Genomic DNA, 23,463 nt, shown 5'->3' with positions numbered 1-23,463 from the left:
TATCTATGTCACAGTTCCTGGGAGGGCATGTTGGAAGCAAGCACTGATTCAGCTCCTTGTGTAAGGATAGAGTCAGGATGACCAGGCCAGATGCATGCATAGCATGAGCTATTTGTGTCGCTGATAGAACGAGGTTTATTTTGTGTTGGTACTATTTTCCAGAAGGCTTTGTCTACAAGGTAAATAAGATAGCTAACCTTAGATCTTAAATTTGCATCTTACTTTTTCAGCAACTCCATCAGGATATCTCTTTCCAAGTAAGTCTGGTATGACCCCATCCTCCAGTCAACGTTCCTCACCCATGGTGATGCTGGGCTCTGGTTGCTCAGGCATGGGTCACATGTACACCCCCAGTAGAGTCCATTTCTCTTAAACCATTTAGATTGGGGGTGGGAAGGCTTTTCTTAGAAATAACACATTCAAGTTTTCTTCTAGTATGTGGAAGACACAGCAGAGGGCCTTGGCAGCAGGGACTGATAAGTGCATCTTTTCCGTGCCATTCTGTACAGTGATAAAGTGATGACATATACAATCTTCCTTAGCTTTCTAGAATCACTTTATAAGAATTTCCTCTAAAAAGCCACCGCTAAACCCCTGGAGCTGCGTCCACACAAAGACTTGTATTTGTTACCATTCTCTGTAGACCTGCCTCCCAGATTGTTACGGGCTCTGTCCTTTCCTCCTTCTCTCTCTCCTGCCCCCATCAGGAAACACCCACTGAGTAAATGAGAGCTTTAATAAGTATCTACAAAGTGCCTCAGAATTAAGGTGGGTTTCTGCAGTTGTAGCCTCCTCTATTGTTTTCATGACTGGAAGGCTCCATTTAGTCTGATCAGACTTTGAAACCCCCCACCCCTCTGCCTCCCCCCCCCACCCCAATTATTCCTTTTAAAACTAAACATTACCAGACACTGCCAGTTCAACCCATATTGTATTATCAGTGTCAGAGAGAGACTGCCAGACATCCTACAAGGAGCTGGTGATGAAGAAAGCAAAACTGTGTCAACAGCAAACAATGGTTTTGAGAAGTGAAGCCAGTACAGAATCAAGCTGATTCTCAGGCCTGGAGAGAAGAGGGCACAGATAAGTGAGCCATTCTAGCAGAGGGGGCACTGCAGGCTCCATCCTGAACCTCTGAGAGGACTGGAGCTGCAGTCTGAGGGTTGAGGCAAGTTCCCTCCAACCTGGAACTCTCTAAGCTGGTTGCATGGTTTCCTGCACACTGGTGGATGGACATCTATTTCTCATGGAGGGCTAGCTCTCTGGCACGAAGGCTTTCTAGGGCAGTTTTAGGAATCTTGGGTGTTATAAGCCTGATCTTGAGAGGTGAAACCTATTTCCCTCACAGCAAAAATCCTCATGAGGCTTATGGTCAGATTGTTTATCCAGACCATGAATGCACCCCACGTGGTCCAGCATTTCCCCTGAGAAACTGCTACATCTCTTGCTAACAAAGTGAATAAACAAGCAGGCATGAACAAGTATTTAAGGGTTTTTATTTTCAGTATTACTTAGTAATAATATTAACAAAGCTGAAACTTAAAATGTGCGGAATAGGCTTTCTATACATTACATTTACAAAACAACTCTGGTTTTCTGCTCTAAGAACAGTTGCCCAAGGAGAAGAAAATCCCCCGCTGTAGTCTCCGGGGGTCACATCCTCTTCAGGCTAGAGTCCCGTGAAAGAGAAAACAAGGGATGCAGCAAGTGCTGTCCCCACAACTTGTTTTTATTCGAATCATTTCTGAACAAGTGCAAATGAGGGTTGTACATAATAAACACCAGGGTGGCCATGTCAATTCTGGATTGTTCTTCACAATAGGTAACCCATCCAGAGAGGACAAGAGTCACCCTCATCTATAGGGTCACTGTGATGGAAGTCAAAGGACTCCATGAATGTCATCTGGGATCTGAGTGAGGCGGTGGCTGGCCTAACTTTACCCTGATGCGTGGGGTTTGACCATCTTGCCTAGTGAGCTGGTTTCAAACTCAAATCTTCCCACCCTAAGAACCTGCCCTCCCGGGTAAGGTGGATCCTAAGAGGAAGGTTAGTCACTCCACAGCATCAAACTTTGGGCACAAAAAATAACTACAGAATTACAGTAGATCATCAAAGTACAGTTTTTTTTTCTACATTGGAGATAAATTAATATTTGATACTCAGAAACTTATATGTGCTGTAAAACTATTACAAAGTATAGAGCAAAACACATGAACCAAAAGTTTTCTTGTGGGACATACAATCTGAGAGTAAACCCCATGCATTACTTCCTCAGATGCAAGAGTCTCTCTTCTGCATCATGGTGTCTCAGTGAACATTTATTTCAGGCCATCTTGACAAGGGCATTTCTTATTTCTTGCAAGCCCTGAAGAAACCTTCATTTAAAAACATTAAAAAAAAATATCAAAAGATCATGATTCAAGGATTTCAAAACCTAGTGTCACAGGTAAAGCTTCATTTTCCCGGAAGACAAAATACTCTGTTTTGTCCACTTCCAGGAGCTCATTAAGAGAAGCCACGACAACGTTATGTTCCTGCAGCATTTCTGGGTAGCGGGTCACCGCTTGCTCAATCCTGGCTGAGCGCCTCACGGGAGTGATAAGCTTCATGTCTTGAACTTCTGGCACACCACATATTCTGAAAGAGATCAAAGGATGTATTCTAAGCCTTCACAGCTACTGCAACATTCTGTTTTTAATTCTTTGTTTCTTACTCCATAATAAAGCGTAACCGACATTTCACTGTCAGCTGACCAAGAGACAAGTGCGGAGTACTTCTCAACCTACACTAGCTTTTCCTGCTGCTCAGGAAGTACTGGATGGTGGCCACACACATGCTCCTGGATGTGGTAACATTAGGATTTTACGAAGGGTGAAAATGGTTTTGATTTGAAGTTAACTGCTTTATAGTTGCTGTTTGTTTATCTCATAAATTTTTGCAGGTTTGAGGAAACTGGCCTAACACCAAACTTGATTGCACTAGTGACTTCTAAGAGTCCTTCTAGTGTTGACTATACATTACTCAAAAAGAGGGTGGACCAAATCATGTGTTGGAACCGGAACGACAGGAATCTTCCTTGTAAACGCCCCAATGAACTCAGGTCCTTTGCATGCGTGACTGATCTAAAATTCACAAAACCACTGGCTGCATTAAGCTTATGCAAAACTACCAAGCAGGACTGCTAAAAAGTGCTCATAATAATAATTCTGGAACAACGGGGGCGGGGGAAGGGTGAGCTTTGGATTGACTGTCTGCTTCATGCATCCATGAGCCAAGAGCCTTGGGGTAATGACGGCTAAGGGGTCAGTCTAGCTGTGCTTTCCAGGGAAAGGAAGACACAAAACTGCTGAGTTGGTGCTCTTGTGTCGAGTCCTTTCAGAATCATGAGTAGTGAGGAGAGACACTAAACTTAAGTTTTTGGAAACGACATTGGTACACTGCCATGCTGCCTTAAAATGACTGTGCAGTTCTGCCTTGAACATGACCTCTTAGGAAAAGAAGGCTCTAGCAGTCTCTGACTGTAACATACTCAGATGCCCTCACTGTTCTCACAGGGCTGGTCACTCCCCTTCTTCTCTTCCACACTCTGGGAGTTAGTGCTATCCAGCTTCCGTCCGTGCCAGGCTGGCAGGACAAATGGTAGTGGAGAGGTGGGGCTTGATGCTGGATGCGGGAGGGGTGTGGACACCAGCACTGACTTCATGGCAGTTATGTCTTCCTAGGACAGGAGGAGGGGGTGGCATGCATGCAGGAAAGACTCAGACTTGCCCGTCAATGGTTCTAACCTCTATTACCCCCCCTCCCTTCCTGAATGTCCAACTGGGCATCTTTGCCAATTGAAGATGGATTCTGGATCTCTATGCAACACTGATCCTCATCTCCTTTTCAGTGTTATGAGAGCTCTGTGAGACTAATCACTGACCTAATTTCTTCACCACATTGTGGAGCCCCTGATCTAAGGCAGAGGTATCTACAAACTACTACTTCTCTGGATGGGTGCAAAGGAAACCAAGAGCTCAACTAGGGTTAGGTCTGTCATCAAAAGCCTGCTAGAGTTTGCTTACCTTGGGACTGGGGCGATCTGTAGTTTGATACCAGGGTTATCCCATTCTTCTGCAGTTATCTGTGGTGTTGCTACAATCTGCTCCCTTTCTGTTAGAGGAAGACACGGCTGCCCAGAGTCGTCCTCCTTGGCCAGCTCTTCCACAGATGTGACATTAGTTCCAGCAGCTGATGAGCCCGAGGTGACAGCTGTGTACACAAGGCCAGGAAGGGAAGTAAGAGTCAAGCAATTTAATAATTAAACTAACAATAATACAAGAAGGCAGCATGTACAGTGACTTTCCAGTGATCCCAATGGAGTCTGTACAGTAAATAAAGAGGTATGACTCCAACTGGTATTTATATGTTCTTTTTTTTTCTTGCTGTATTTTAAAAAATAGCATTTTTCTGGGATTGGTGTGTAAAAAAATAATAAAAAAAGTGAAAAAGAGATTTGAAGAAGTGAAAAAAATAGTATTTTTTATTCTTTGAAACTTTCATGCATTTATAAACCATATATTGATCATATCCACTGCTACTCTCCTCCAGTTCTTCCTAGTGCCCCCCTTTCCTGCCACAATGTCCTATGACATCAGGCACCTCACGAAGCAGCCCTCCAGACACCTTCTGGGCATTTTGCCAATTGAAGAGGAATCCTTGATCCTTTTTAGCATTGGCCACATTCTGATTGCTTGTTTACTCTCATGAGAGCAAATATCTGAGCTATAGTCTTCTTCTGAGCTTACCATTGAATAGTTCTACTCTGTTCCTCAGATTACTAGCTACTTAGCTGTTCTTCCATGACTTCATGGTCCTTAGTTAAATCTCCTCCTCTTCTTCCTCTATCTCTCTCTCATCCAGGGTGGCTTTGAATCAAGGCAATCCTCAGCCAGGATTACAGGCGTGAGCCATCATGGCCACCTTAAATCTATTCTTAAAGGACAAATATTTGACATCTAGGATAATAACAGCCCATTTTATTTTCTAAAGATATAGTACATTTTCCCTTTCCACTCATATAAAAAGTATCCTGAACATGTCACTGAGCTTGTCACAATTACTTCCATAGACACTCTCTTTAAAGGTTCTGAATAGTGACAGTGACAGCTCTAAGTAAGGGGAGAGACTCTTGAGAGACAACATGAGTTTAGACTAGTGACACTAACTTAGGGATGATTAAACACACAACTTAGACCACAGCATCTCTTTTTTTATCTCTGTTTCTTTTGAACACCAGTCATTTGTGTTTTCCCACAGAGAACTCCAGGAAAGCAGGGCACTCTAGTCCAGGATGCTGTGGAGGACAAAACTTTTGTACAGCATTGTGCATATATTTACTTGTAGTTATAGAAATAAATCAGTGGATGATTATAGCTAAAAAGGCCTGGCCACTAAGACCAAGAGGTGGGAGGTGTTTTAGGGGCTCCTTCCGCCGATCTCCTACATGTTCTACAATGGTTTTTACTTGCCTATCTCAAGGGAATTAATTCAAATACAAAATTAACCATACCCTCTGTGCTTCTGCTTGGATCTTGCGGAATGTTCAGAATCTCCAGCAGTTCTTGCATTGGCTGGAAGCAACAAAATTAACAACTGGTATTAAAAGCATTCATGGAAAAACTGAGCTAAGGACTTTTGCTTAGCATCAAATAAACTTTCTGCAATAAAAATGTTTTCTCTTTAAATTGCATATTCAGAGATAAACACACTTAAAATGATTCAGTTTTAAAGATTCATGAGCAAAATGAAGAAACAGAAAATGTTGATTAACTGGCATACCCAATTTCATTAAGAGATGTGTTCAAAGCTGCTTATAATAAATTTCTCTAAATCAAATTCTCTTTTCCCACTAATTTATATCATATCATTAAAGATGTGTTCCTACATAAAGATTCTGGCTTAAAGATATAAAGCTAACTATAGAGATAGAAAATGCATCCTGTACTGTTGCTGTCAGTTTAATTCTTGTGTTCATGATTAAAAAGTGTGTGGTATATTTCGGAAAGCTTGAACCACAGTTTAAACTCCAGGAAGACCATTACCCAAAGTTCCATCATGCAGACTTCTTTTAGCCTTTTCTGTATTTTCCCCTGGTCTCTTCTTTCTCTCCTTTCTTTAGTCAATGTATCTTAAACAGGAGGACAAATCAACCAAGCAAAGGAAAACAAAAAACTCCATTGCACAGAAAAGAATGCAAGCCACATCATACCACAAAGTCAACTGCTGTTTGTTCCTGGGAAAATTGTATTTGGAATTTTTTCCTGACTTTGTACTCTGTATCAAATTAATAACACACACACACACACACACACACACACACACACACACACACACACGAGAGAGAGAGAGAGAGAGAGAGAGAGAGAGAGAGAGAGAGAGAGAGAGAGAGAGAGAGAGAGAGCGCATGCGCGGGGGAAGGGGGAGGGGGGAGGAGGAACTGACCAAGCATGGTAGTACACACTTTTAATTCTAGCACTCTGGAGGTAAAAGCAGGCATATCTTTGAGTTCCAGACCAGCCTGATCTACACAGTAAGTTCCAGGTCAGCCTGGTCTACATAATGAGATCATACATTTGTTTCAATAAAACAAAACAAACCCACTCCAACAAAACAACAAACAAAACCCAAATCAAAGAACAAAGCCAACCAAACAAGTTATGTTGAAAGCTTCTGAAGTGGGGAGTACATTTATATACTGTAATGAATCTGCACTATAAAATACTTACATCAAGCATATTTTATTATTAATGTTTTTTAAGACCAGGTATTACTCTGTAGTCTAACCTAAGTCAGACTATGGAGACCAGGCAAGTCTCAAACTCATGGCAATTTTCCTGCCTCAGCCTCCCAACTGTTGGGATTACAGGGATAAGCCCCACTTCATGAAGCATATTTTGCATTTATATAGACTTCTGCTAAAAATGGTAGACTAAAAACACATTTATTTTTAAACTCTCTTGAAATTCTCCTGAAATGAAAATAAAGGATTAAAAAGAAGCATAGGAGAGAATAAACAGCAACAAGATTTTGGAAGCTGGAATGAGGGAGACAACAGCCAACTGGCCTGAGAGAGCTGGCTGGGAATGTGGCTGAGGAAAAGCCTGAGGCACATCCCAGAGCTTCCAAAGTCAAGAACAGGAAGTGAACCAAGGCCCAGACCTCCAACTCTACCCTATACTCTGACCCCGTGTTTGTGTTTGTGCCCTAACTGTGCCACCCTAACAGGAAACTGGGACATATTCTCCACATTCCTGAGGGACATCATGCAAGACCGACTGGGGTGAGTGCCTACTTGAAAACAGGATAAATCAAAATCTCCAGGCTTAGAAGATGCCCTGCCCCCCAACGCTGGCAGCATAGTTTCTAGCTCACAGGAAGGAGGCTGGCAGAATCTCCCTAGACAATCTGATAGCTGAAGGGGAAAGACCTTAAGATAAGGATACCGAGGGTTCTCTAACCAACCAGTGCAGCCAGCCAGATCACCCTACTGGGAAGCCCATACACATGGCCAGAGCTTGTATACATGCACGTAGTACATATGCGTGCATGCATGTTCAGTGTGCATTTATGTGTGTATGCACATGTGTATGTTATAGCCTCTGTCATTCCTCAAGAATCATCTACCATGTTTTCTGAGATAGCATTTTTCACTAGGATCTGGGGAGTCACCAGTTAGGCTAGGCTAGCTAGTCAGAAAGTTCTAGGGATCCACCTGCCTCTGCCTCACCTGTGCTGGGAGTTTAAGAGTGTGCCACCATGACTGGCTACTGTACGTGGGTGCTAGGGATAAACTCAGTTCTTCATGCTTGTTCAGCAGGTACTTTATAGAATGAGCTATCTCCCTAGCCTTCATACTTTTAATACACATTTCAAATCTACCTGTACACACGCACACACACACACACACACACACACACACACACACACACACACACACACACACACACCAACTTCACCAGTATCTGAATAAATCCTTCAGTGAATAATGGAGAATAAAACAACAGTAAGACTAGGGAAGAGCCCTAGAGAAGAAGAAACAGACAATGCAGGAAACAAGAGATATACCCTACTAAGTGATGGGGGTTTTCTTTTGTATATATGTTTCTCTTATTGGTTGATGAATAAAACACTGTGGCTAATAGGGCAACAGATAGGCAGGTCTAGGAGATGAGGAGGATTCTGGGAGGTGTAGGCAGAGAGCAGTCACCATGTAGGATGCCAGAGAAGTAACAGGTCCCTGGACCTTTCTCCATTAAGATAAGACCACGTGGAAATACTCAGATTAAAAGAAATAGGTTAAGACAGAGCTAGCCAATAAGAAGCACTAGTATTGGCCAACAGTATTATAATTAATATAAGTCTCTGAGTGTTCATTTGGGGCTGACACAGTTGTGGGACCAGGTTGGCAGCAAAGAGTTTTGTAACAAAATGGTGTCCAACCGTGGGTTGTAAGAACTTCCACATAAAACGTGACAAAAGCTTAAAAAGGGATTTTAAAAACAAAAGAACAAAGCCAAGCATGGGTTCTTGGTAGCAGCATTTTCTCAGGTGGTCTCTGTTTTGCTAGAGACAAGCAGAGACTCATGTGGCTCCTTTAAGGAAAGTTTCCTGACTTGACATAGCGGCAAAAACCACAGGGCTCTTTTAAGAGGCCCCACTACCAAACAAAAATGGTGTGTAGGAGAAGCTGGTGGCAGCAATGACCAGCAAGCATGGCAGATTTAGGTTTTACTCATAAGGGTTTAAGAGTCGAGGCAGTGATCACAGCTCCCAGTTCTGGCGGTAAGCTTATGTCCTCCATGTTGGAAAGCCAGCAGGTAAAACATCCTCTTTAATCCTAGCAATGCTGTTTAGCAGATTCAGACTCATGGTTAGAAAAAGATAAAACATTTACAGTGTGTTAAAAGAAAATACATTGGCTTGGGAGAGAAAAGAAGAAAGATGCGTGGTTAAACAAGGAACAGAGTAGCCGGTTGTGGTGGTGCATGCTGGTAGGATTCACTTGGGAGGCAGAGGCAAGCAAATCTCTGTGATTCAAGGCCAGTCTGGTGTATAGAGTGAATTCCAGGACAGATAAAAGTAAACAGAGAAATCCTGTCTCAGAAAATAAAAAAATAAAAGTCAAAAAATAGAGTTAAAAAAATAGCCACATAAAGATGAAAAATAAAATACACAGAGAGTCTAGATACTGTCTGCTATAGTGTTGTTTTTAAATGTTTTGATTGCTGAGGAAAGAGCTACAGCTGCTAAAATATATTTGATTATAAATGCTGCTGGATTAATCCAACTCATATATTTTAAAAATGTCTTGACTTCAAAATTTAAGTCTAAGAACATGCCACTTTGTAAAAGAGATTTTCTTTTTGTTTCCACAGAAAATGAAAAGCTGTGGATTCCTTCCAGATTAATATAGTTTGATCAAGCAAAAGCCCATGAAACAATGGCCCAGGTGATCCAATATCTAAAACAGCTGAGACGATGCAGCCTTGCAGACTACTACAACAAGGGCTTGGCCAGGTTTCCGTGTTTTCTAAGGATCCCCATAGTATTTCAATGTCCCTAAACAGCAGGAAGCAGTTTGGAGAGAATGACATTCACATTCCCAAATATTGTTTATAAGTGTTTGTTTTCATTTAAATGGGGTTGGTTATAAATGGTTTATGATTGCAACCCATCTCTTTCTAAAGGAAAAAAAAGGGAGGAATATGATATAGAAATAAATACTTTACATTGGTATGGATTTTGGCTTATTGATACAAATTTAAGGTCAATTTTGTTATATGTATATTTCTCCTCTTGTTTAGGTATTGAGTTTATACAGCTATTTTAAAAATGTAATATATAATTAAATAGATTGTAGTCACCTATAATAGTCAAAACTTATAGTTCGGTTAGTTAGGTTCTCTAGATATACAGAGATTTATTTGAGATGGACAGTCTTCAAACCTTTCAAAGACCTTCAGAATATGGCATTTAAAATGGGTTAGGGTTTTTTATGACAGTGAGACACAACTGCTTCTGGCAACACCAATTACTTTAGAGAGGAAGATGGGCATCAAAGAAACTCATTATGGAGTTTGTCTTTGACATGGCAGAAATAGCCATTTGGGCAAGAAACTGCTCTTGCCTGGACTGTTTGACTGTCGGCTGTATAAATTGGACATGCAGGACCCACAGGAAAGTGATTGCTGAACTTGCCAAAACAAAATGAGACAGTCCTGAAGGGTTCCTGCTTCATAGAAGAGTCTGCCAGATATTCTGCAGGACACAGAAAAAAATGACTGACGAACTGCCAATGCTGGCGGACAGTTTAAAATTTCCTGCTTCACTGAGAAGTCTGCCAGACACACTGTGGCCTATGGGATGAAGATGAATGCTCCAATGTTACAGAGGAACTTTGGATGACTGACCAGGCAGCGAAATGTCTCTGTCCATTCTAGAGCTTATAAATTATCCTTCTGAGGTCTTTGATGGAGTTGAAGACAGATGGTTATGGTTATAGTTTTCCTTAGTTATGATAAAAGATAAGTTACATATAAGGCTTTAGACTCACAAAGATAGGATAGATGATAGAATATTTTCTTTAAATTTTGCTAAATGTTAATGGACTACATTTTGTTAAGTATAGTTCTTATTTGATAAACTGTTTGGTTATGTATTTTACTATGTTAAAGTTAAAGCCTATCTTTTTATTTAGACAGAAAAGAAGAGATGATAAGGATGTTTTCTGTATATGTTTCTCTTATTGGTTGATGAATAAAACACTGTGGCCAACAGGGCAACAAGATAGGTGGGTCTAGATGAGGAGGATTCTGGGAGGTGTAGGCAGAGAGCAGTCACCATGTAGGACGCCAGAGGAGTAACAGGTCCCCGGACCTTTCTCCAGTAAATTAAGACCATGTGGAAATACTTAGATTAATAGTAATGGATTAGTAATTAAGACAGAGTTAGCCAATAAGAGGCCCTAGTCATTGGCCAACAGTATTATAATTAATATAAGTCTCTGAGTGTTCATTTGGGGCTGATGCTGTTGTGGAACCGGGCTGGCGGGAAAGAGTTCTGTAACAACTCAGGAAGTGTGTAAGGAGTGTCTGCTAGTGATGGAAACAGACCCAGAAGGACAGCTGGTGCAGACAGGGGCTGAGAGCTACCTGACCAACCTGGAATAAACCGGGGGGGGGGGGGGGCTCTAAGAGTAAATCAATAGATTATCTGAAGTCTTGGCATTGTTCAGAAAATTCAAAACTATGAAAATTAGTTACATAATAAATACTCAGAAAACCAAGCATTGACAAAATAAAGAACTAATTAGTTCTAGTAAGAGTAGAAGGTGTGTTTGAAAGGCAAAGCAATCCTAGTATCTATTCCACAGCTCAGCACAGCCATGCACTTCTTTTTTTTAAAAAAATAATTTACTTATTTTTATTTTTTGTGCATTGTTTTGCCTGCATGTTTGTGTGTGTTCAATTTGGAATTACAGACAGTTGTGAGCTGCCATGTGGGTGCTGGGAATTGAACCCCGGTCCTATGGAAGAGCAGTCAGCACTCTTTCTTAATCGATAAGCCATCCCTCCAGCTCTGCCATGTATTTCTTACATGCGAGGAACAATATGGACACTAAAGTGACAGAATTTCCATATGGCGTCAGTGAAAGCATGGCATATGGCAAAGGTCCACAGGGCTGTCGGCATGAACGTGTAAGGCAGGGGACATGGGAGAATCTGTGTAAAAGGATGTTATGGCTGTGCCCTCATCTGCAAGTTCACAAATTATGTCTAAAAGTGAAAGCAGCAACATAAGCATGTTTTCTGAAACCACAGAGGTAAAAATGGAATCAGTTTGCTCTGGGAAGTATAAATATGAAGGGGGCGGGGGTGAGGAAAAGACAGAACTGGGTGAAACTGACCAAACTCAGAGACATACAACTCTGTGAACAGTCATGGAAATGGGCACTACAGAACGGGAGTAAGGGAGGAGAATGACATTTAAGTGAAAAGAGTTATGAGGTTATTTGATATAGTCTTCATTAAATAAATTTGCCAGTGGTGGTTTCAGCTTGCTTTTAGAATTAGTAAGCTACTGGATGTAAAGACTCTGGGTTAGTGATGCACTGAACTTAATGTAATTTAAATTCTTTCTAACTATTTGATGTTGATACTACTCTTTATTTTTTTAAGGCTTATTTATTTATTTATTTATTTATTTATTATGTATACAGTGTTCTTTCTACATGCCACAAGAGGGCACCAGATTTTATTATAGATGGTTGCTAGGAATTGAGAGCAGGACCTCTGGAAAAGCAGCCAATGCTCTTAACCACTGAGCCATCTCGATACTATTCAGACTTTTCATTGTTACTTCCCAAACTGCTTATTTCTGTACTTAGTGTTAAATGACATATGGTACTTGACAAGAAAACTGACATTCTACTGGTATAAGTATAACCCTGCTGTCTAAGAAATAACTTAATGGATGCATTGATAAAGAATATATTCTACTTCAGACTCTGTGACTGCCTTGTTAGTATGCATCAATTATACAAAACAATGGGTTTCAGGCTTCACTGTGACAACACCACACATGCATATAATGCACGTTTATCATATTTACCCTATTACCCTCTCTCACCCCTATGAATGAAAGTTTCGCACTGCATTATAGAATCATCTTATTGCAAACAACAAAAAACCACATGAAAGGGAATTTTAAGTCACCCATCCAAGACAGATACTCACTGCCGCCCCATTTTTAATGGCCTCTTCATACAGTCCAATAGCATCAAAGGTGCCTTTACTTGCCAGCAACTTTGCTTTGCAGACCCAGAACTTGGAAAATTTTTCAGCCTCCGGAATGCTGGACAGGATGTTAAATATTTCATTAGGAAATACACCCTGGAAAAGGAAATACAAGATATAATTATTATGACTTTAGTTCACTGTTAATTCTCCTATCTTTGAAGGTATGATCAATAATTTTTCTGAAGCTAAAATTTCAATTTTACCGAGGTATAGTAAATGTATAATAAATACACAAAAGGTCCCCGTTTTAATTGTACATTTCAATAACTTTTAACACTAGCCTTTACATTTAAGAGCTACACAGTGCAGAATAGATAGAAAAACATTTACCATAAGGTAAAGAATAGGTTCTATATTTTTAGGGGATGAAAGACCCCAACAGAATTGAGACCTAGAGTAATAAATACTTCTTACATACTAAAAATATTCAAAATATTACATCTTCACAGTAGTGTGAACAGTGAGTCAAGGCTTGACTTTCCATGTGACTAATCTCAGCATGCAGGAAGAGCAGCAGAGGTATACACAGGCCATGGTGTATGTGTGCACGCAGGTGTACTGGGGATTCATGCTGGTAGATTCCACAAAAAGGTCACATCTACTGCTTGCTAATTTCAATATCAATATAAAAGAATTTCTTGAAGGTTGAAAACAAAGTTGAACACACACTCAAATGAGCCATACAAGAAAAAAAAAATAATAGATTCACAATTGTTTACACTGAAAGTTCTTGGAGAGCTAATTGGCATCTATGCATATATGTAAGCATGTATGTACATGTATGTAGAAAACCAAGGATAAAAACATAACTTGAAAAGCATCTAGAGAGGAAGGAGAAATAAGGGATAACTTAAGAGGAATGAGACTCAGATGGACTAGACTCAATAAATTAATAATTCCAGATGCAAGGAAGAAAATAAAGCAGGAACGTCAACGCTTTTAGAGAAGATAACTTGTAGTTGGAAATTCTCCCCAAACTATGAACAAAGTATGAGGGCAAAATAATGGTACTTTTCTAAGCATAATGACTCAAAGTTTGCAAGCGTCATTAGCAGATGTGTTTGAATTTAGTCTGCTGTGTTATTTTGTTTCATTAATTTATAGCTTTCTTTATGAAACATGAAAATGATATTAAATAATGAACACAGGAGAATCCTGTAAGTGGAATTACAAAGTCAAGTGTCCGGAGTAAGTTTGGATACACAAGCAATCACTAACTCTGGAGGGTGAGATAGGCTGTTCAGAGCGGTGTTTCAGTCTCTACATCTGTGATAAGTCCCTAAAATAATGCCAGCCCAGGGACTTAAAACTAGAGATGAAAAAAGATATCAAAGATGAACTCTAACAACAACAACAACAACAATAAAAAACAAAAAACAAAAACCAACCCAGATTTGGCAAAACTAATATCAGAGAATCAAAGCAAGTCATGAATCTATGTAACAACAATTAGAAAAACAAAGACAGCAGAGATGACAAATATAAGTTGAAACTGTCAGTAACTAGTCCTTCTAGAACAACTCTGGAAAATTCTTTCAGAAAGGAACACAGTGGGTAGCAAATAGAAAACATTATTTTTAAATACTTTTGGAATGTTTACCAAAAATGATCAGTCATTAAAACAACCAAGAGAATTTCAATAAATTGTATCAAGTACAATCCAGAGATGGCCACTTTACTAACTACAATACTGTTAGAAACTAATAAGTTAAGAAAAAAACCATTGTAAGTATGATGCAAAGATAACTTCTAAGTTAAGTTTTGAGTTAGAGGACTCCAAATAGAAACCCTAAGTATTTAGGAACAAATGAAAAGCAATGAGAACAGGTGGGGTATCAGCCAGCTACTCAGTGAACCACTTTTGAGCTGTGTCTTGATGTGGGGCTGGAACCCTGTAGAACTTTCTGACTGACAGTGGCTCTGGCTGGGCCCTGCTGCATAGGAGAATAGAGGGAGACTTCCAAGTGAAGGTTGGACGGAGTCTTTCCATCTGCTTTTTGCCACCCTAGTCCCTTACCAGGGACAGCAGCTGGTTCCAGCCACTGCCCACCCCCTTACTTTCACTTTTAACACCACTGAGCTCCTGCAGAGCCCCAGGCCCATAGGGTCCCTCCTCTAGTCCTTAAAATACTAGCCATTGTTGAGTGGTACAACCTAGTGAAAGCTGGAGTCCTATTTTCTCCCAACTTCACCTCTTCTAGTGTGAAACTGTGATTACATACGGAGTCTTCCTCCATTTTCTGGCATGTAACTCCTAAAATCCTTGGACTCTTCCAAAGTCTTTTGCATGCTAATGAATTAATCGATGACTGGCAGTTCCTAGGTAGCCTCAGGATGGTGGCTGCTCCTAGGACAGGAGGCAAACAGAGTCACAGGGGTGGGGGCTTCAGCCTCTGGGGATAGGACTGAAGCGCAAGCTGATCACTAATGGCCTAATGTAGGCCAAGGTAATCAATGATGCATTTGTAATGAAGTCTCTATAAAATCCAAAACCAGACAGAGTTCAGGAAAATTCCGGATAGAACACATGAGGATTTCTTTAAGGTGGTGTACTGTAGAAAGGCATTCTGTTTTTGTAATATGACCTTGGATGAAAAGAGCATTAAATATGACAGATATTAGAAAGTAAAAGTTAGGAGGCAAATTTATAGCATTTACCATATTTATAAGGAACTAAGATTGATTAAACTGTCTAAGCTTTTAACTAGAAGGTAAGAATAACAATTGACAGGATAAGTATAAATACTGACAAATGATAAAAAACAATTACTGGAGTCCAAAAGATTTTTGCAACCTTTAAATAGATCAGAGAAATCTTCAGCACATCTACTTCCTCTCCCGGCCCTCGCCCCAGCCTCACCCTTTAGCTTTTTGATAGGACTCCTTATGTATTTGAGGCTGGCTATGAATTCCTATTTCATTCAAGTCTAGCCTTGAATCTGTGATATTCCTGCCTTAGCCTCCCAAGTGCAACAAGTGATTAAAAAAAAAAAAAGGGGGGCACAAATTCTTTCTATACAGTCAGTCTAAGAATCATAAAACAGTTATGTGAAAAGATGTACAAACTATTGTCAGAGTGTAGAAAAAAAGGGAAAATATCCAATTTATTTGATTGAGACTAGGAAAACATGTATAAAATCTGAAGTAACACGGTGGCAACTTGCAAAACAAAGCGATGCCTCACTTTGTGATGCAGCTATAGTGTACGCACATATGGAAAGCTGGAGGGCAGCCTGCAGTGGTTGGTGACCACTAATCTGGCCACTCATCTATAATTTTGAAATTATTTTAATATTAAAAAGGTACTCTCAAAAAAAAAAAAAAAAAGAAGGTACAAGATAGGCCGCAGGCCTTTAATCCCAGCACTCGGCAGAGGCAGAGACAGAGACAAGTAGATCTCTCAGTTCAAAGCCAGCCTGGTCTACAGAGTGAGTTCCAGGACAGCCAGGTTACACAGGAAAATCCTGCCTCAAACAAACAAACAAAAACGTGTGTGGGAATTCATTCTGCCAATAGATTTGCGGTATCGGCCTTAGGGACGTGGCTTCTGTGTGCAGATGTGAGCTCTTATAAGGAAGAGGAGGGCTCTGTCTCTCTGAGCCTCTTGTGTGGTGGTTACAGATCTAATTGCAACTTTCAGAACCCCCAGGGTGGCTCTTTACCTTATTGTTATTTGTGAGTGTTTCCGGATAAATATTTGATATCCCTTTACTTTGGGCTCTTGTGGACTCTCTTACCCTCATTTACAGCTGGGGACGCGGGAGCTGCGGGGTTCAGTCGGTAAGTGTTGTGCTGCACATTGCCCAACAGCCAGAAATGTACCAAAGGCTAGGACTGGTAGTGCGTGCTTGCAATCCCGGCACCAGAGAGGCGGAGACAAGCAGATCCCTGGGGCTCACTAGCCAGTCAGCCTCCAGCCTGGCCTACTGTGGAGTTCTACAACCAAACCAAACCAAACCAAACCAAACCAAACCAAACCAAACCAAACCAAACCAAACCAAATCAAACCAAACCAAACCAACCCAAACCAAACCAAATTCCTACCCTCAAAACAGGGAAGACAGTGCCTGAGGAACGACAATGAGGCTGCCCTATGGCATTCACATGAATGTGTACATAAGTGTACCTACCCCATCCCACACACAAAAGAATCATCCATGTATTTTTTTTAATGAAAATAAGAGAGCAAATCAAGTAAACAAACAGACCTCTGAATTCTAATTCCATAAAGGAGAAATAGCTAATGTTTACTGCAGTGAGAAATATTAAAACAATGGTCCCCCTGCTGTTCCCCCAAGTCTAACACCACCAGAACACACTGACTTTTACTCTTTTACTCTCTATCAAGAGGCTAAGCATATCAGTTTTTATTAATGAATTCTCATTAAGGCAGTTGCTTAAGTCTCTGACCCTTTGTCTATCACCCACTTTATCCTCATCTGTAGACTCCAACACACAATTCAGATACTATTTTTGGCTACCAAAAGTACTTAGGGGTGCTGGAGAGATGGCTCAGTGGTTAACAGCACTAGCTGCTCTTCTGGAGGATCAGGGTTGGGTTCCCAGCATCCATATGGTGGCTGGCAATCATTTGTGATTCCAGTTCCAGTGGATTTGATGCCCTCTCCTGGCCTCTATGGACACTGCATGCATGGGATGCAGCTATTGCATGTAAAGCACCCACATACATAAAATAAAAATAAATCTTAAGCCAGCCCCCAACTAAAACTATTTAGGAAATTCCAAGTTGAAAAAAGCATTGCATGTTGACTTAGATTTCAATCCAAATGTTGTATACTCTTTGGACCCAGCCACATGGAGAAAGCTCCCTTTGGAGCCAAATGGCTTAGGTTAGTTTCCTACCATCTCTGAGCTGCCAATCAGGTGCATTCATCAGTATTACTGCTGCTACTGTCACTATTCTTCTATATTTGGAAGAGTGGCTTGATTTCTGCCGAGGTTAAGGCTATTTCCTCTGCTCTAGGAGAAATTTTTAAGCAGCAGGATGGGGTGCAGGTCAGAGTTGGACAGTTTTGTCTTGCTACTCACCTCTTCAGTGAGCCTCAGACACTCCGTCAGAGTGTTGTTAATTTTACTGGACAGCTCCAACTGAGCTTTCTTCTCTTCCTGTTCTTCTTCTTCTCTTTCAATGCTCTTCCAGAATGAAATGTTCATCTCCTCTATGATTTTTCTTTTCGCTTTCAATTTCATGGGAGGGCGCTTATAGCTTTTGCCTTTAGATTTCTGCCATTCTTCCAGCTGTTTCCTGTAATGTGATGGGAGACGGTTAGTTCTTTCCCTCTTTCCTTCTTAACCTGTCTGTTTCTAAAACGATGACAAGCAGAGACTGGGTATAACTAAACGTTTTACCGTAGACAAGTTCAGGAGGACAGAGTGAAGAACAATCTACAATGGGCAACACCACTTAGAACTGGTAGGATTACAAAGGACTGACTGGCAGAGACTGGATATTACTAAACCTTCCACTGTAGACAAGGTCAGGAGGACAGAATGAATAACAGTCTACAATGAGCAATGCCACGCGGGGCTGACTACACCACTTAGAACTGGTAGGATTACAGAGGACTGACTGGCACTTTAGTTTTTAAATACCTGACTTCTGATTACGTTTCATTATTTTTCTCTAAGTCTTCATTTCCTCATGTGCTGTCTTGGATGTCACCTGCCCTTAAGACGCCTCAGCACTCCACCCGAAGCTTCTGGCCACCCAGACCAACCAAACCTGCATTCTGTCTTCAAAAGCATCTTGTTGCTCATAGCAACCTACTTCACTCCAGTCCCTTAGTGTTCTGACCACACACAAGTCCCTTTCTTCGTTAATCACTAATCCTAGGTTGTCTTCTCCTTAAGTAATTGGTCTCTGACAGTGCCCAGTCCCAATGCTGGCTTTCTACCACTACTTATAATACTCTCTCCACCCCTACTTCTAAGCAAATAGACTATTATTTTGGAGGGCAGCGAGTGGATGTGTACACCAAGTGTTTAGACGTAGGCCCTCTAGCTTTGTTAATCACAATTGTGTATCAATGACCAGAAAATGCCCATTTTAGATTTCAGATCACTCCATGGAGCCCAAACCATGTTAAACACACTGCCTCATTTGGACCTTTTATTTATTGTTTGGCAGGCATTTCAGCTCAATATGGTGCCAAACAAAGCTCTTGATATTTACCTCCAAATCCCTTCCTAATTCTCCTTATTTTGATAAACAGTAGGCCCTGACCTCAGGAGACATCTGTGAGTAGTTGCTTTTCACTATGTCTGACACGTCACTGTGCAGATTCAGTATTGGCTCTGTCCACATGACCACCATGCCAAGCCACACATGTCACCTTCTGTCTGAAATGTGAAGCAGCTGCTCTAACCCTTGTCACTCTCTGCCCATAATACCCATCAGGAGAATACAAAGTACACTGCACCAATTTCCCATTGCTCTTGAAATAAAATTAGCCATGTTTTCTATGACTGTCCTGCCACCCTTTCCAACTCCACACCACAGCCCATTCCTCACTACCCGCAAGGAGCTCTGGCTCCTTTCAGTTTCCTGATCCAGGCTCACCTCTGCCTCAAGGTTTGCATCTTCCGTACTTTGTTCAAATGATCCTTACTTGAAGAGTAATGGTTTGCAATTTATCTTGTTTTATTTAATCAGCGTGTTCATATTCTGTCTCCTCCACTAGGACACAAACTCTTTGAAGACAGAACTGGATGTCCAGTGCCTAGCACAGTGCCTGGCACACACAAGATTTCAATGACAGTACAGTGAAACCCACTTTTTTGAAGTGTGTGATTCTGTGGGTGTAAATACACAAGACCACTTGACTGTACTTACAATCAAGATATAATACAGGCCCAAATCTCTTCAGAGAGCCAAGCTTACCTTGAGTCTCCAGTCCCTGAGAACCACTGATCTGCTTTTTGTCTCTACGGCTTTGTCTTTTTCAAAATTCAATAATCTATTATTATTATAAATGAAAGTTATTAACTGCCATTTTCCTTTGACTCTATCGAGAAGATAAGCAATATTACAATCTTCCATAATAACAAAGTGGACACATACTTGTTTCCACAAGTCCCTAGCATTCTTCCTATCTCCATAGTCTCCTAATCATAATGAAGACAATTTCCCGTACTGCTCGGACTTCAGTGCTATGCTTAGCGTCTCTAAATGTCCCATATATACTTCAGACTATAAGCTCTCTAAGGGTAGAGGGAGTGGTGGTCTTCCTTCCCCACCTGAGCCTGGCACAATGCAAACCATGGGGGAACACACATCGAGAGTGGATGGTTCTAATCCTTTCCACAGAATCTATTCCTTCTGTAACCAGACACTTCCAACATGTCACACACTGTCAATATGGCAAAGACGTGACCCGGGCTGGGAGTTCCAGAGCAGACGCCAACCTGTCACTCACCATGCTCAGTTTCAGCAGTCTTTGCTCACCAGAGACGTGACCGATGGATGGAAGCACTTCCCCCAACCTCCTATTTAATCGGCCTCTCAACCACACCACCAAACATTAAGTAACTTTCTTTGTAAGAAGGCAGAAGGCTCTGTTCCCAGACCAAATCCTGTTTCCTGCTCCCACTGCATGGCAACTTTTAGCCACCATCTAATTTTACATTCTCTTTCACTCCTGTCAGGAGTCTATGTTCTATTCCACCCAGGCATACACAAGTGCACTCTAAGGAGGCTCATTTGCATTCGGGGACTGTGACTGGTCTTGGGCAGAAAGAGGATAAAATCCTTTGGCTCACCTCAAGTACCATGTACAACACCGAGCCCCAAAAACCTGGGACCCCAATTTCTAACACTTGCATGCCGCATCTGACCAGGGCTCCTGGTTCAGCTTACCTTCCTCAGCCTGGCCTACTCATGCTCATAGAAGCTTCCATTCGTTCTCTGCTAACTGCCAAACTTAGTCACTGATGGCTTCCTTCCTAGCTGTGTGAACTTACTGCGGTGGCTCCTGTGAGCCCGTCCTGCTCTGTTGCTCTCTGTAGGACACTTCCTGGGTGACTAATCTATATCAGCAGCTCCTACTCTCTTCTGCTCTACTTCCATTTTTACAAAACAACGTTGTAGACAATTACAGAGAATGGTTTATAAAACATTTTGGATCACTAGTTTTGTTAGGTGTTAATATTTATTATAGCTTCCTATCTTTTCAGGCTCTAGCTAGCTACCACGTAGGAGCTATTTCTCAACTAAGTGTATATGCACATATAAAAATGTGTCAGTCTGTTGGTGGCGCTGGGGCTTGAATTTAGGGCCTCACACCTGCTAGGTAAGTGCTTTATCACTGAGCTACAAGTCCCAACCCCAACCATTATCAGTTTGCCTAGAAATCTTAAGTTGCAGTGTCTTGGAATTAAAGCAAAGTACCTCCGATCCTCTACTTCTGTCTTTTTAACACGTGGATGAGTCTGGCTAGCACTTGGGGCTCCATTCCTACTTGTGGTTGCTGTGCCAGCTTGAATTTTGGGAGCAGTCTTGTTCAGAAACTGGCTCTGGGGAAGAACCTTTTTGAACTTGAAGTCCAGAGTCTGTGCTTTTGGTTGGAAGATGTTACCGTTTTTATTGTTCTGGATTTTATTTGCTCTTATGCTAGGGGTGCTTAGAATAACCTTGCCAGCTGTCAAATTAGGCCTCTGGCTTACAGCTCTTGAGTTGTGCAGAATGCGTGATGTCCGGGGGTCAAGACAAGGCTGCACAGTCTTTTGATTCTGCTTGATGGCTGGACGTCTGTTGTTCTGTCCTCCATGAAGCAAGCTGGGGTGGGAACCAGATTTAGTAAGTTTTACTTTCTGTTCAGTGGTAGGGTGTGACTGTACCGTAGTTTCATTTGGTCTTCCATATTTAATCCTGTTAACCTTTACGTCCTGTGTGTCCTTGACCACTGATTTCTTTGATGTCAGAGTCTTATTATGGGCGGGTGTGAATTGAGAGAGAATTGTTTGCCGGGGTTTTTCTCTGGGTCGTGCAAAATCTGCATCTGTAGAGAGGTGCTGCGACTTCACTGCTTGAGTGCTGATTTGTGTGTTTCTAACAAACTGTTTGTTAGCTCTGTCTTTCAGAACAGTACGGTTAACTGAGCTTTTGCTCAAGATTTGTTTAGGAGCCAGACTTTTCTGGGTTTGGTTATAGGAGCCAGTGTTTGGCTTACTTATGGGATGTAAGTCAGGAACCGGCTTCCCAGGTTCTAGCAAGGTTTGGCGCACATTCTCTTTGTTGACCTCGTCTAGGAAACCCTTCAAAGATTGGTTTCTGACATGGGTCCCAGCCACAGGGTGGGTGCCCTCAGCATTTCCTTGATGTGCTTGCTGCTGCTTTTTGGATTCCAATTTCTGGGTACCAGGGGACCTCCTGGGCTTTTTTGACAGTCCAATAGTGGACGATGCAGCTCTGTGCTGCTGCTGACTCTGGCTGGACTGTTTACAGTCTGAGTTAGAAGAAAAACATCTTGAAGTGAGCCCTTTGCCTGGAAGTTTTGGTAGCTCCAGCTCTGGCTTCTGGGACCTTGTGTTATTGGCTGGTTTAGTCTGGGGTTTAATGTTGATAGACCTTGTAGTTTTGACAGGCAAAACAACATGACTGGAAACATCGTTTTTGGGTCCAGAAGTCTGAAAACACAAAGAAAAATATATTTTAGAAACTCACCTTTTATTTTTATATTAATCATTAATCAATTAATTAATCTTTTTGGTTTTCGAGACAGGGCTTCACTGTGTAGTTCTGGAACTCACTCTGCAGACCAGGCTGTCCTCGAACTTACAGAGATCCATCTGCCTCTGTCTCCCAAATGCTGGGATTAAAAGTATGCGCCACCACGCCCAGCTAATAGCTCACTTTTTAAAATGATGAAAATAACCTCAAGCGCATGCTAGAAAACAATCTTAGGATATTATTTAAGAAAGATGAATCTGGAATATAAAGGCTTACCTTGGTATATAGGTGACTCTTGTAATTTGAGTTTCTATTAGAAGTAAGCCAGAGTCTTTTTAACTTCACAGAATCAGGTAGAGATTCAGTAAATTAAAAAAACAAACCAGTAACAACAAGAAAAAACTGTTTCAAAAAAGAATTTTTCTACATCAATCAGTATTTTTAAATGCCTATTATGTTCCAATAAAGAATACACCTAACCTGCCTGGACAGATATGCCATCAAATTGTAACACAATAATTTGTGGTAGGGTAGTGTTGTAGGGTATTTGTACACTTTGTATTGCTGTGATTGGTATAATAGAAAGCTGAACGGCCAATAGCTAGGCAGGAGGTATAGGTGGGATTTCCAGGGAGAAAAAGGAAGAAGAGGGGCAATCTAGGCACACAGGAGAAGGCAGGAGAAATGGAGAGGAAACAGGAGGTGGGAGGTAGAAAAGAAGTAACGCCAAGTGATAGAACATAGATTAATATAAATGGGTTAGTTTAAGTTATAAGGGCTACTTAGGAACAAGCCTAAGCTTATAGGCTGAGCTTTCACAAATAGTAAGAAGTCTCCATGTCATTATTTATCTTGTTTTGTTTTTTTGGTTTTTTGAGACAGGATTTCCCTGTGGAACAGCTCTGGCTGTTGTCCTGGAACTATCTCTAGACCAG

General features: G+C 41.3%; 1 protein-coding gene across 1 annotated transcript in view; it reads right to left on the bottom strand.

The window, feature by feature from the left end:
* Positions 1–1,478: 1,478 nt before the first annotated feature.
* The window catches only part of Ckap2l (cytoskeleton associated protein 2 like), a 28,156-nt gene continuing 6,171 nt past the window's right edge, over positions 1,479–23,463 (bottom strand). Inside the window, exons 4-9 of the mRNA XM_027421832.2 lie at positions 21,248–22,485; positions 17,890–18,106; positions 12,778–12,933; positions 5,553–5,613; positions 4,066–4,252; positions 1,479–2,638 (exon numbers count right to left, since the gene is read on the bottom strand). Of these exons, the coding sequence (XP_027277633.1) occupies positions 2,413–2,638; positions 4,066–4,252; positions 5,553–5,613; positions 12,778–12,933; positions 17,890–18,106; positions 21,248–22,485 (2,085 nt within the window). The 3' untranslated portion in view covers positions 1,479–2,412. The remainder of the gene's footprint in view (positions 2,639–4,065; positions 4,253–5,552; positions 5,614–12,777; positions 12,934–17,889; positions 18,107–21,247; positions 22,486–23,463) is intronic.

Source organism: Cricetulus griseus, chromosome 6, assembly GCF_003668045.3.
Source record: "Cricetulus griseus strain 17A/GY chromosome 6, alternate assembly CriGri-PICRH-1.0, whole genome shotgun sequence".
Taxonomy (NCBI): Eukaryota; Metazoa; Chordata; class Mammalia; order Rodentia; family Cricetidae; genus Cricetulus; species Cricetulus griseus.
This window is presented reverse-complemented; position numbering and strand designations above follow the sequence as displayed.